The 14,158-nt window shown below is 42.4% G+C and overlaps 1 protein-coding gene across 2 annotated transcripts in view; it reads right to left on the bottom strand.

The window, feature by feature from the left end:
* The window catches only part of LOC140557501 (BICD family-like cargo adapter 1), a 42,553-nt gene extending 29,718 nt beyond the window's left edge, over positions 1–12,835 (bottom strand). For both annotated transcript variants that reach the window (XR_011979824.1, XM_072681979.1), the window contains exons 1-2: positions 11,828–12,835; positions 8,643–8,858 (exon numbers count right to left, since the gene is read on the bottom strand). Coding sequence is in view for 1 of the 2 variants with exons in the window: in XM_072681979.1 (XP_072538080.1) it covers positions 8,643–8,858; positions 11,828–12,301 (690 nt within the window). In the remaining variant the exon portion in view is untranslated. The remainder of the gene's footprint in view (positions 1–8,642; positions 8,859–11,827) is intronic.
* Positions 12,836–14,158: the final 1,323 nt, after the last annotated feature.

Genomic DNA, 14,158 nt, shown 5'->3' with positions numbered 1-14,158 from the left:
ACAGAAAACAGAAGAAAATACCCATCCCTCCACCACCCCCCCTCCCCCCCCCCCCAAAAAAAATGATACCCATGTTACAGTAAAGCTAAACCATATCTGTGCATGAATTTAACACATGTATTTTATTGTTATTGTATAAAAGAAGCACAGAGCTTCTCTTGGTGCCTCTGCTGCGTGTAGCTGCTGCTCGCATCAGATTCAAAACCTTAACACTGGCCTACAAAGCCAAGAATGCACCAGCCCCTCCGTACTTGATGGCAGTGGTCAAAAGCTGATCCGCACCAAGAGCCCTTCGAACTTTGAGTACAGCTCGGCCTGACCCGTCATCCTTTAAGATCCGCGGAAGACAACACGCATCCAGACTCTTCTGGTCTGGCACCGATGTAGTGGAATGAACTTCCCCTGGGTGTCCAAACAGCAGAGTCGCTCACTGTCTTCAAACGCACTGAAGACTGAAGACCCATCTATTCAGAGAGTACTTGGGCGAAGTGTAGTGCAGAGTGCTGTGGTCTCCATACTGACTTTTGTGTTTAGTAGTATCTAAGCTTAGAGGTCTCTTCTGGATCTTCTGGAAGGGTATTTTCTAAGTAAACCGTGAAGCACATTTGGATAAGAGCATCTGATAAATGCCTTAAATGTAAATGTTAATTGCAAGTGAGCACGGCACACGTGCTATAAAGAATTCATGAGGATGCATAAGGCCTCTAAGTGCCGAAATGGGGGATCTTACCATCCGGGCAAGAACCTACCTTCTCACAAATGTCCATTGTTTACCTTTACTATACTAGGCATTGTATTAAGCATCAGACTGAGAAAAGCTTTCTGTAAGACTGTACAAGCAGACGGAATTAGATTGACGTAAATTCTGTACCTGACACTTGTGGATAGTGTTGTCTGAGGCAGCGTGTGCAAATTAAAAGGCTCTTACTCCAGATTATGGCCTAATCCAACCTACTGCGGTACTTGCGCCTCACGCAGGCCCGGTTTACATCACTTCCTGTGCACTGACCCACACAAGCAAGGTCATCCCAGTTGCAGCATATGGTGGAGTGTGCTTGCAGTGTCTGTACTGGCCCAAACGACATTAGATTTTAGCAGAGATGAGTTATTTAAAGAATATTCATGCTATCTAGCACATCTAATGCATTATGTAAACATCTACTAGGATTGGTTAAGAACTCTACAGCATAAACATACTGTACATAATACCCACGTAGATGAAACGATCACATACTTGCAAGCGGCATTCCTCAGGGTCCATGTCTGATTTGCAACCAGTCCCTACTTTGTAATTATATCACCCAATCATTGCAGCGTGTAGAGGGCATTTGGAGAAATCAGAGGTACAAACCCAGCTCGTTGCTGAATACCGAACACACTGGCAGTCAATGAATTGCTGTTACTATTTTTTAGATTCTATTTTTTTACTATTATTATTTTTTCCCTTTTTTATTACTATTAATTTTGTTCATTCGATTTTTTGGGTGTGCATCAGTTATTCCCTATGACACCTTCTGAGCAGTGATTTATTGATTGCCAGCATAGCAGACCATATAACCGCCAATGAACTCACAGACCCATTCCACACTAAACGTTATCTACTGCCCGCTAGTAGACACTTAAGGTTCACCATATTACAGAAACACGGCCTTCAGAACAGCTTCTACTCCAGGGTCATACAAAAGCTGCCAAAACACTGGCAAACCACAACACTGACTGTTTAGGACCTATGTGACAGCACCACAATACTTGGTTGCAATTATAGATGGCTGCACTAGTGTGACTTTTGAACCAATTTTTCAGTATTTTCACCTCATCAGTTTGAGTGCTACATTTGCCACACAAATCCCCATTCCAATTTGAGATCCGTTCATGAGCACAGGAACTATTCCAGGCCCGAAATGCAGCATGTATGGATTTGGATCTGCCATTGCTTCATCATGCATATAATAACGTAATACCGGGATAAAGACTTGCTCATTATTAAACCCAACCAGACAGATGCTACGTGTTGACTAACCAGAACTAGAACCAGAGTAGCCCAGCAAAGCTGCGGTCGCATAATACTGTGATAAACTGTTCCACTTAACGTAATTGCTTCGAAGGCAAGGATTGATGTGCCAGCAGCACATTACAAGAAGAGTTCATTCAGATGATGGTAGTGTTGGGAACACTGGAGTTGGCGCTATGCAGATTGTAACTGGTGACTTGAATTTATTATTAGTCGTGGTTGCACAATTTTAAGCTAATACTTCGCTTAGGTTATTGAGGAAAATGCATATGCACCAGGAGCATAGCCAGGGGGAAGCCTAAAGGGAAGGGTAAGATAGGCTCTCTTGGAATTTGAAACTGTAGCTAGACTCTCTCCAGATCCTGACTACACAAAGGAAAAAAAAAAAGGCATCCAATCTTAATGTAAATGTTGCTTGTGCCCTAACGTTCTTGAAAAAAAAGAATTAGTTTGTGCTTTTGCTAAGCACTCTGAGTGGCTTTAGTGGTCTAAAATGCTGCCACTGTGGCCCAGGGGTCGCAAGTTCGAAACCCGTGCCATGTCGCCTTGCCATCAGCGACCGGAGTCTGAGAGAGCACAAATGGTTGGGCTCTCTCTCCTCATTACTCTTAAGCGATGCTGGTCAGCACAGGCGAACGTGGCGGCTGCCTGGCTTTGCATGTATAGGAGGAGACGTGTTAAGTCCTTACCCTCCTAGTGGAACAGGTGGGTTCATTGAAAGAAAAAAGTTAAGTATAATATATATATATATATATATAAAATGTGTATAACAGGACAAACCAAGACATTATTGCATACTTGTTTTTCATTCCACTTCAAAAGATTCCCACCACAATGCTTCTTTTCAAAACCACCCTGCGCAACTGTTTCTGCAGACTGTGGAAATTTGGCTGAAATGTGCTAGTTCATAGTGTAGGCCGTTTTTATTGTACTAAGCTAATGAATAAAGTTGATGTGTTGAAAGTTCAGTACTGCAGAAAGGCTGAAGAGAATCACGTTCTTCGACTTCCGCCCCAAACATCTGCTTCTGGCGTTGTAATGGGTAGGACTGATTAATTAACCCACTTATTACCCACTGCCCTGTTAGCTGTTACAGTTCACCACCATCGCTCGGAAAACACTGCAGTGAATTCAACAACAAGGGCAGCATGCGGCTTAATTTTAGAGTAGATAGAGGCTGAAACAGTCTAGGCTCAGACATGTGAAATGCTGACGTATTTGTTTTCCTGCAATAATCAGTATTCTGATCAGCTTCTCATCTCTAACCAAACAGCACTCGTACCCTGACTGACCTTAACTGCTCCAAAACTGCCTTCCTGCAAGCAAATTTAAGTGCAGTGCAGCTCAGGGTATGAATCAGTACCATTCGACGTACAATTCCAATGTGCAATTTACTTAAGAATTTACTTACTTAAGGAACACACTGTTCCTGCAGACTGCAACGTTTTACAGCACCACACCGTAAGGATTTCATAGCACATTTAATTAAGCAATGTCATACTTTTGTTAATGCTGTTCAGGAATGAGCATTCCTTTCAAATTCAGTCTGACAGGAGTGCATGTTAATTAGCAGAGAATTTATTAATCGAAAGAAATTTGGTGTTTCAGTAAAATGAGGATAATTAGAGAACAGTATGTTTAAAAAGGGTTTAAAAAGATGTGTTATCTCTCGCGGAACAAACTTGTGCATCTCCAGGTAGCTTATCAGGAACAGGAAACTTTTAATTAATGCCATTTTAAGTCAATTTTTATGCCAAACATTTCTAGAACATTTCAATTTGTCCATTTGTCAGGGGGGAAAAACCCAGCTTTAAACAGGGGGAAGAAATTTAGTTAGCAATAATCAAAAACCATGACCACTTCACAAAAACTATAACTGGGCTGACTTAACAAAGAGAGGCTTTTGAAATGAGGAACATGCCCTAAGCACATTAGCTGCATCCCATTACTGAATCCTTTCCTAGATTTTGCCTGATCATGTACCTCAAGAAGCTAAACAGCTGCACCAGTATATATACACTGAATATCCTCTGGCACCGAAGTGGAATGAGCGGAATAGCTCACTGTCTAGAAATGCTGACCCCATTAAGAGCACTTCATTCAGTACTAATCTTGTTTTCACTGAAGGCCTGTGATTGAATTTAAGGCTTTAATGTCTTAATGTCTGCAGACATTAATGTTGTATGTATGAATCAGGCATATTGCATTGTTTGCATCAGGCTACCAACCTTTGTGCATCTTTGCATCATGTATTTAGCAGGATCTAAGCTTAGGCTGCGTGTGTTTATACATAGGCTAGAGTCCAAAGATACCTCGGTGTGCGCTTTAGATATATTTTTATTATGATAGATTTCATTTTTATATTATTATTTTGTTCACCTAATCCTACTGCATTAGTGCGCTGCAGGCCGAGGTGTTTTAAATTCGTTGCTATGTAAATTACCTGGTGTGAGATCTGCTCTGCTGTTTCTCTGCTGCTGCTGGGCTGAAGCCTGAAGCAGCTTCTAAAGAACAGACCAACTATAAACACACTCTTTTTCGCTCTCACTCACTTTCACACTCCTGCACACGCTCCCTCAGAGAGAGCTGAGAAGGGATTTCTCACCCCACTAAATATGCAGAACTCCCATACTGTATCCCTATTTAGAAACATCACCCACAGACTGTCTAACCCGAATCCGAACCAGCTAGAAACATCTCCCTCTGCCCAAATACAAACCATCAAAACACACCGACTCAAAGTAGTCAAGCTCCTCTGGATCAGTGTTATATGGTCAATTACCACATGAACCTGCCCCCTGGTTTCTTTTATTACATATGTAATGAGACCTCATGGGATTTTGATTACATGCCATCACAGCTCGAGTTAACCATAGTTTCATTTGACTTTCTTTTATTTAACGAAGACCTAAACCAAATCCAGATAAGGTGTCAGTCAAAGTCAGCAATCCACCCTAAATCCATCTCTCCATGTAAGTAAATCTGTCCAGTAGGTATATTACAGTCCAATTCCACAGCCAATTAACAGTAACATTTAAAGGGTCGCTGCTTACATTGAGTTTGTCTCGTTGAAAATAGATTCCAATCTGTATTTATTCCACTTCTAAAAAAGAACGACACAAAGCAAAACATATAAACCTGGCCATTGGTGTTAAAGACCACGCTGCAGTGTCCATGCTCTCGCAGCTAGTGTCCATGCCTCTCTGATTGATGAGCTCTCTGACTGCTAGTTCAGGGTGTTGTAACTCTTCACACAAAGCCCCTCAGTGGGATTGACTCATCATGACACCTCATGTACTGAAGCTCAGTAATTGGCTTATGGGGTGTGTGCATGCTGTGTGAACAGCAGAAGAGTATGTGACGAATGCTGTGTAGGTTTCAGCACTCGCCGTGGAACAGCTCCGTGTGTCATTCAATACTGCATCATCGGCAACAGGAGAGAGGCGGACTAGCTGGTTTTTTTTTTAACGGTTCATTATAATGAAGATAAATTATAAAATCATATCATTCTGGACCATTTCGGTTTCATCGTGAAGTGTTCAACTAAAAGATAACTGGTATTTTTAAATGATGTTAATAAACAGGATTTCAAAGGTTTGGTCTTGGAGTATATGAAGCTTTGTTAGGTTATAAATAATGAATATACATAAATAATGAACAGTATACAGAACATAAGCTTCTGATATAATCTACTATATAATAGACCACCAAAGAGTTGACCACCAGACATGAAGAAGCATAAATACATAAATACATAATACAACATTACCATGTTCTGTTCCAGTAAGAGGTTTAACACCAATAAGGAGTCAAACCCCTGATCAGGAGTGAGTGCTACAAAACAACCTGATCACTGAGGGACTTCCAAAACAGCCACGGCACTCTTCTCTGAAACACTGTCAGTTAACGTAGCAAGGGGACAACTTAACCTGTGAATGTATTTTCAGCATCCCTATATAACATTTGGCCAATATAACACTGATGGCCAACAATCTGCAATGTTTGTCCAATCCACACATTTTCTCATCTAGTTTTCCGAGGCGGTTTACACCTTGCTTTAACATGCGTTTCATATCCACATAGTATCTACGTCTATTTTGGCCAGATTCAGTTTACACTTCACTAAAAAGAGACGTTTTCAGTGTGACCAAATGGGATCCTATTTTACTTGCCCATGTAAAAAGCACAAACTACACATATGTAATTTCCACTGTTCATCATATGACTGGCTGTAAACATGGTTTCTCACCTGCTACTACCAGTGTATTGTACTCTAGCAAACAGGAAGCAAATTTTGGCCAGTGGTCTCCAGAATAACTATACATTTTACCATAAAGGTAGAAAAAAAAAGGTTTGCAGTAACACTTCGGTACAGCTCTGGAAGAGCATGATTGGTTTGAAGGAACAGTACGAATCTCTACAATGCAGTGGAACAATAGATGGTTTGGAAAAGGCTCAGAAAATGCCAGAAACTATTTTACCCATTCCAAGTTGAAGGGTATCTCCGACCACCTGAGTGATCCGATCATAATCCAGTCACAATGCATCCTGGATGTGTTTACACCTAGCTTTTCATCCAAATGTGGTCTGATCACTGAATACACATGTTCAGGCAAGCTGTAAACAGTCTCCCTGTTTTCAGTTTAAAATGCCATGTGACTATACCGGGGTGGTGGCTTTAGCATAGAGATTTGTGCGAAATACACTACAGATCTGACACATGAGAAATGAATCAAGTCTTTAAAGCGTATATACAATTTGTCTTTCTTTTGAGCGTTTTGAAGGTTAGACTGTTTAGCTGTTTAACTGTTATATACAGTAAAAAATTATGTATGAATACATCAGAAAAAACATGACCGGAAACTGGACAGCTCATAGTTAGAAATGTTCTAGATGTATTAGTGAGTTTATACAGTTATCTGAACCCTTTTCCCACTGCTTCTAGAAGTAGACACTTATGCTAAAGAGAAAGTATTGGTACTGTATCAATATCAAAAGGCAGAGCTTGAAAACTATACCAAAATACACCAGAACGCAAGACTAGTAAAAGGGTTAACACATCAAATGTAAAAAGTTTGTGTGTGGTTCAAGCACTCACAGACAGTACAAGTCCTTGCACAAAGATACATTAGCATAATTGTGGGCGGCTTCATTTTACACTGGCTTGACTTTGGTTGAATGTTTTTCGAAACTGTTCAATTTAAATGTGCTTAAACATGACTGAAAAATCTCCACTGTAACTTTAAGCTACAAATGAAGAGACAATCATTACCTTGCGCTCTTTGCTGGGTGAGAAATTCTGGGATATCGCACACTAATCCGTACACATTTCAGGTTTTAACTTCCACTAGAATATTATCAGTGAGGCCATCTAGGTCTTTCAAGTACAAAGCACACTGTGTAAATGCAATTGCTCAAGACGTTTCTCACCTCAGGTCAATAAAAGTAGCAGTGTGGCGAAGCTTGCTCCTATTACAAAAGAGTTTGTTGCATCAGGTCATCTCACTGTTGCAGTTCACACAGGCCAGTGTACATCCAGTCCTTTCCCAAGAATACACACTCTTACAGTCACCCTGCCTGACTCTGTTAAGGACTCTGATATGCCAGGAGCAGACGGTGTTACTCCGGTAGAAGATGGCTTGCGCAGTCAAGCTAAATGAACATGTTCCAAATGGAATGTTCTAGTTCACTTCTGATGAGTTTCCATGAGGTGACCGTGTAGGAGAAAGTGGAGGAGGGCTTTCTCTGTGCCATTGCCATGAAATTTATTCATAGCATGGAGAATAGCTGCTTCTCACCTGCCTGTGACTTCAGCTGAATAACTAAAAATCCATATGGGATTTCTCTTGTTTTTTGCCAAATCTAATCAATTATTCACTTGAATGAATGCATAAAAGATTCAGCAGGTCTTATCTTAAGTTTTAGGAAGAACTGAATGTGTTGTATGCTAAATCCTGCACCAGACTTCTTAGCATAAGGACGAATTCTGCAACTACTGTTTTTTTGCTTACTCTTTTTATAAATGTAACATGTAACATCAAAATACCCTGACAGCCATAATTCCATGCCAATCACCTCAGGATGAACTTCTGGAACACCTCTCCTTTCCACCGCACTTGTCCTAAGCTAGCCCTTGTTTCGATGCCAATTCTCTTTCCAGTCTATAACACAGTGCCAAAAATGGTTTTCAAGGATCAGTACCATAGAGGAGCTGCATTTGCTTCCCTCAAAAACTTTAAAAATACCATTTGCAAATGTAATGTGTGAGTGTGTAGAATTCAACAGTAGTTCCTGTTCAATTTCCCCTTGTATTCTCAATATAGGGCACTATTTAGGTCCCAAACGTATGGCTTCAAACACCAATAATGAAGTACAGCTCAAAAGGGTGCTGTGTACCTTAGGCTGCAACACACATGGCTCCAAATTGTACTTGCCCTGTCTTTTGAAAATGATCATACCACTCCATTATTCCCTTCTAAACACTCCTCATTCACAGTGCTCTGCTGCAAAACCCATAGTTTTATAAAGAGACCAAAAAAAGAGGGTCGGTATTTGGCAACAAACCACTAAAAGTGTTAGTGGGCGCGTTCTACGTCCAAGAGTTTCCCCAACCCATTCGTATCTCACTCACTCTGCTGAGCTGCTCCAGTAGGCGGTGGTTCTGTTCTGACAGCTCTGTGATGGCACGGGTCTTGTCCCGGTCAGCCTCGCGCAGCTGCATCTGGTGCCTCTCCAGCTCGCCCTGTAGCTGCTGCACATCCGTCTCCAGCTCCGCCACGCGGCCCTCCCACTCGCCCTCACGGCTCTCTAAGCGCCGCCGCAGCTCATGCTTTTCCTGCTCCAGGTGCTGAGGGAGATAAGAGGAGGAGGAGATAGAGGAATTAAAGTGATACTTCCGTTAAAAATCATATTTTCCATATTTGCCAAAACACATCTGGCATCCCAGGTGTGCTTGTTCAGTTTTGAATTAAAGCCATGAGACTAATTTTGGTAACAAGTATGGAAACCTTCTACCCCATCAATTAGCACTGTACAAAATCCACTTTCCTCCTAAAGCAGGGGCTTGACCCAACACTAGAACCATATATTTAAATCAAGAACCAAATGAAACCCTGGGGATTGAACTCAGGCTACAACAGGCTACATACAGGTAGTTGTATTACTCTTAACAACTAAGGTAAGTGTGCATTCATAGACATGTTATGTATCTGATATTTGGTGGCTCTGAGTTTCTAGACATTTTTAGCTATGTTAGCCTCAAAGTGCCGGTGCTAAAAGCACATAGGGGCAGTGGTGGCTCAGCAGTTAGAGCTCCAGGCTATTGATAACAGGGTTGTGGGTTTGATTCCCGGGCTCGGGAAGGGCTCTTGAGCAAGGCCCTTTACCCTCTCTGCTCTCCGGGCATTGGAGTTGGCTGCCCGCCGCTTGGGTGTGTGTGTACTCACTGCCCCTAGTTCACTAGAGTGTGTGTTCACAGAGGACAAATTTCGCTGTACATAGTACAGTGACAAATACATGCACCTTTATCTTAAGTAAGGTTTAGTAGTTTTACGCATTTAAGGAGAGACCAGCATCATTTCCAAGTTCCATGTATGCAGTAGTATTGATGCAAATAAGTCAGTCTAAGACCTTTAAAGAATCAATTACAGTAGTGTGAAGTAAAGTGTCTATTGTCTATTGTCCGTACTGAATGATATAGGCTCTTGCTTGAGTGTCTTAATCCAAGCCTCAGCTCTTTTCAAAGACGTAAGCAGGGTATTCAGAGACCTGGAACTGTCTGTCCTTCAGAATGATGAGGGCAACACACAAGCTCTGCTTCTAACATTTTTAAAAGGCCACTAGATTTCAACAGAGCGCTCAGTGGCCTCAGCGAGATGTTCCTCTGTTTTGAGTCGGTTCATGCTAGTGGCCTCCTGTGTGAGAGCAAAGCTGGGAGCAGATGTGGAGCGAGAGAGGAGAGGGTGAGACCATGGGTGGGAGCAGATCGGGAACAGATGTGGGCACAGTTGTCCTTGGAACAAGGCTGTGGATTAGGCTTTGTTCTACCACGTGCTGAGCAAAGAGGGTTTGGGTGAGCAGATAACTGTCAAAATAACTGCCATGCTTACTGCATCGGGTGGAATTTGGCTTTGTTTGTTTTGCCGGTTGGTCTGTAGCAACAACGTTAGGTTATGAGCTTAGGAGGAAACAATCCTGACCTGCGTTCATCAGTTCAGATCAGTTTAGTTGGCTGCGCTGCTTTAGTTTCATGTGTGGACTAATTATTTATTAGAAAGTGCCACAAAGTACTTGAGTAGAAGAACCACTATTGGTGTGCACCACTATTTTGATCGTGCATGTTTGTGTATGAGCTTTGAAATGCATGATTGTATCTAAGATGTTTTTTTTTTTTTTTGAGGAATCAAAAGTGTTAAGAGCCCTTAAAAAGGTGTGTGAGCAATGTTTCCATAGTCTATGCATTTTCTACACCACATGGAGTGTCCTTCATAGAACCATTAACCTATACACACACGCTCACATCTATTTTTTATAGAAGAAGCACTTTTGCTTCCCTAAATCAGTCAATCAATCAATCCATCTGTTGACAGGGAACCCCCTCCTGTGTGGAAACAATCCACAGACCCCCACAGCGTAATTTTATGAATAAAAAATAATTAGACTTTCAGTTTAACCACTCCAGCATACTGCCCACACTCCTGTTCTTAGTACTGAACTCTTGTGATGCTGGTTTACTCTGGGTGCTCTTTGACTGAATGAAGCTCAGCTACCCCGATGGCCTTGTTTGCTGGAACCCTGAGACAGATGGTTACAGTTTGGTCTGCGGTCACTGAGCAGACCTGATGTATTCATTATTGAAATGTAGTTGATGGACAGTGTTTGAGTGATTAACACAGTAGAGCAATTCCACAGGAAAAACTACTATTGGTTCTCTAAAGAACCTTTCAACAGACTTTGATCTTTGATGGGTTTGTGTGAACGTGAGGAACTTCTGTAAAGTTTGATGAATGCTTGGATAACCTAGAATGTCCTATAGAGATTAGAGGTTTCTTATATAACTGAACCTTTAACAAATGACTGAAGCATAAAGATATTATATTCAATAATGTTCTGGACAGTTAAGAGAGGTTAGGTTAGTGATCACAGGAGCACTATTGAACTTCCAGGCACCTCATTGGGCAAGTGCTTTCCAGATATTTTATTTATATATATATATATATATATATATATATATATATATATATATAAAGTGGTTGAAAGGGGTTGTATCTACATCCCTTTGATGAACATTTAGTGAGTGGCAGCCCTCCCATGTGTGTCATGCTAAATGTTAGCCAGCCATGCTTAAAAAGTTCAAGAACACATTTAATGGAGCTTCTATTGAAACTCTACTCATGAATACCATAGAAACAAGTTAAAGTCAAGTAGACACTGTGTGTCTGTCCTTCTGCACAAAATATTAATAAAGAAAGTGAGAATTTGTTTATAGTCTATAAGAAAAAAAAACGAAAAAAAAAAAAAACATTTGGACTGATTATGTGAAATAGGAGTAGTGGAATTAGCATATCTGTATGGATATATGCTGATATTAAAACAGCAACCACACAAAGGCTATCGGCCAGGTACTGTTCATCCACATTCACAGCAGCATCTCAAACTAGCATAACGAGTGGCTTATTTGGGCTGATTACAGGTTGAGCAAATGGGCCTTCGTTTCTTAAGACAGAAGTAGAGCTTTACAACTGCCCTCCCCCCCCCCTCCCCCCAGCCACCCTACCCCTCTACCCTCCAGCCCCCTGCCCCCCTACCCCGCCTCACCTCCAGCTTCTCGTTTAGGTCCTTGTTCATTTTCTCGTATTGCTTGGTGAGGTCTTGGTTGCGTTCAAGTAGTGCTTTGCCGAGTTTAGCGGCCAGGACCAAGTCCCTCTCCTTTTGTCGGAAGAGCGCCAGTAGGTCGACGTCCTGCTCCAGCTGCACCTCCGCGGCGGCCAGCTCCGCCGCGTCCTCCTCCTCCTGCTGCTGCTCCCGTTCTCGCTCGCGCGCGAGCATGGCCAGCTCTTCCTCGAGCGCCGTCCCCAGGCCTCCTGCGTGCGAACGCGGCGACGGCAGCGGCGGTGGCGGCAACGAAGGCGCCTCGAGCCCCCCGGCTTCTGAATGATGATGATGAGGAGGAGGAGGAGGAGGAGGAGGGCACTGCAGGCTGGAGTCCAGCGCGGACTCCATGTGGTCGCTGTCCAGCTCCCGTGGTGCTGAAAGCGGCGCCGAGTGCAGGTCGAGGCAGAAGGCGGACATGGAGGAAGCGAACGACTACAGACGCGTGAACGCGCTTCAGAGCCGCTGGCCTCGCGCTCTTGACGGCCCGGTGCGGCCCGATGTGCCGTGGGACGAGGACAGCGCCATGGATGTACCGCGATGTTGTCTGTTGGGGGTGAGGGGGGGGGGTGTGATTTGTGCTCGTTTACATGCCCTACCTCCACACCGGGTTCCTTCGTTTGATGATACGGCTAGAGACGTGTCATCAAACCACACGGGCTATTAATCTCCTCAGTAATCCTGGCACGACGGAGCCGCTCCTGTTTAGGCTTCACGAAGGGGGAAGAGACACCTTAACGATGCTCTGCGCGTCCCCCGCCCATGCGGACCCTCTCCAGTGGTCGTTCTGGTGTCCACTCCGCCGGCTCGCGCTCCTTCCTCCCCATAATGGTAGCTACTACCTTGCACCCGGAGCTGTTCTGCGGATCCCCGGCTCCTCGCTCTCCCTCACACACGCATACGCACGTAAGGACACGTACACGCACAGAGACACACACACACACACACACACACACACATATGCAGCAGATACAGCGCTGGTTCCGTGCGTGAGCCCTACCTCCTCCTCCTCCCCGCGCATGTGACGTCAGCGCAACAACCTGTTAGGCGCAGCTGCCCATTGGTCCGATTTGATAACGCCATATGTTAGTGCAGCACTACGTATCTGACACAGATATGCTCTAACTGATGGATGTGTGGGACAGTTCCCCAATCATTACCAGTAACTGCCAGTAATGTATACCGTAGTACTCACTCATCCATACATTTATACTGTACATACGCACAGTAATATCACTTCTGTTCATTTTCTAAGTGTAAATAAGTTCACTACAGAGAACACACTTCTGCACAGTCAACAGGATTAGTACAATTCTATGGATCTGTGACTGACCGGAGCCCTAAAAAAAAAAAAAAATTAATAGGGGATATTAGCTGTTAGATTTGTGGACCCACATAAAAAAAATATATGCACCAGGACACCCAAATATTTGTATATGTAGATTGTCATGCAAATGTTTGTCCTGGTCCAAATTCGTGTTACTGTGACTAATGCAATGAGTTAAAGATGAACTGATCTTTATGTAAAAAACACACCCACACAATTAAAGCTAAAGCATTCTTTTCAGCATGTTTTGGGGTTTTTTGGGTTTTCAAATCAAATCAAAAATCAAATCAAATTTTATTGGTCACATACATAGTAATACACAGTATAACGTACAGTGAAATGCTTTTTTTGACAGTCTGCCCACATCAAAGCTATTCAATAAAGATCTAACTTAAACCAAACCTTAACTTAATGAAATAAAGTGCAAAAGTTACATTTAAGTTAAATTTAAGTTAAAAAATAAAATATAAAAATATGAAAATATAGAAATATAGAAATATAAGAAGCAAAAAATATACAGATGGATTGGTGCGTGTCTGTATATATATATATATACATATGTACATATTTATATACATATGTACATATTTATCTGTATGTGAGTGTATGTGTGAGTTAAAAAGAAATATTTGCGTTATTATCCGTAGTGAGTTGTCCGTGAGCCATAGTTGTGTATTGTAGTGAGTGAGGGTCCAGTTTGTGTATGTAGATATTTTGAACAATTTTAGAGTGGGAAAAAAGGTTAGAAACTTTTGGGCAAACATTTTGGTACTTTCAACACCTTCAGGCCCGTAATTAGCCTTCTAGAGCTAGAGCCAGGAAAATGTAATATATGAAAGCCTTGAATATAAATACAGTGACTCTGCAAACCTGGTCCCTTTTTAAAGGAACCCACAGCTGCAGATTGTTGGGATATCTAAACAAGGCTGTAATGAGTGGGTAAATTCCCA

Source organism: Salminus brasiliensis, chromosome 6 (genome assembly GCF_030463535.1).
Source record: "Salminus brasiliensis chromosome 6, fSalBra1.hap2, whole genome shotgun sequence".
NCBI classification, from domain to species: domain Eukaryota; kingdom Metazoa; phylum Chordata; class Actinopteri; order Characiformes; family Bryconidae; genus Salminus; species Salminus brasiliensis.
Note: the sequence above shows the minus strand (reverse complement) of the source record. Positions and strands in the feature narration are given on the sequence as shown.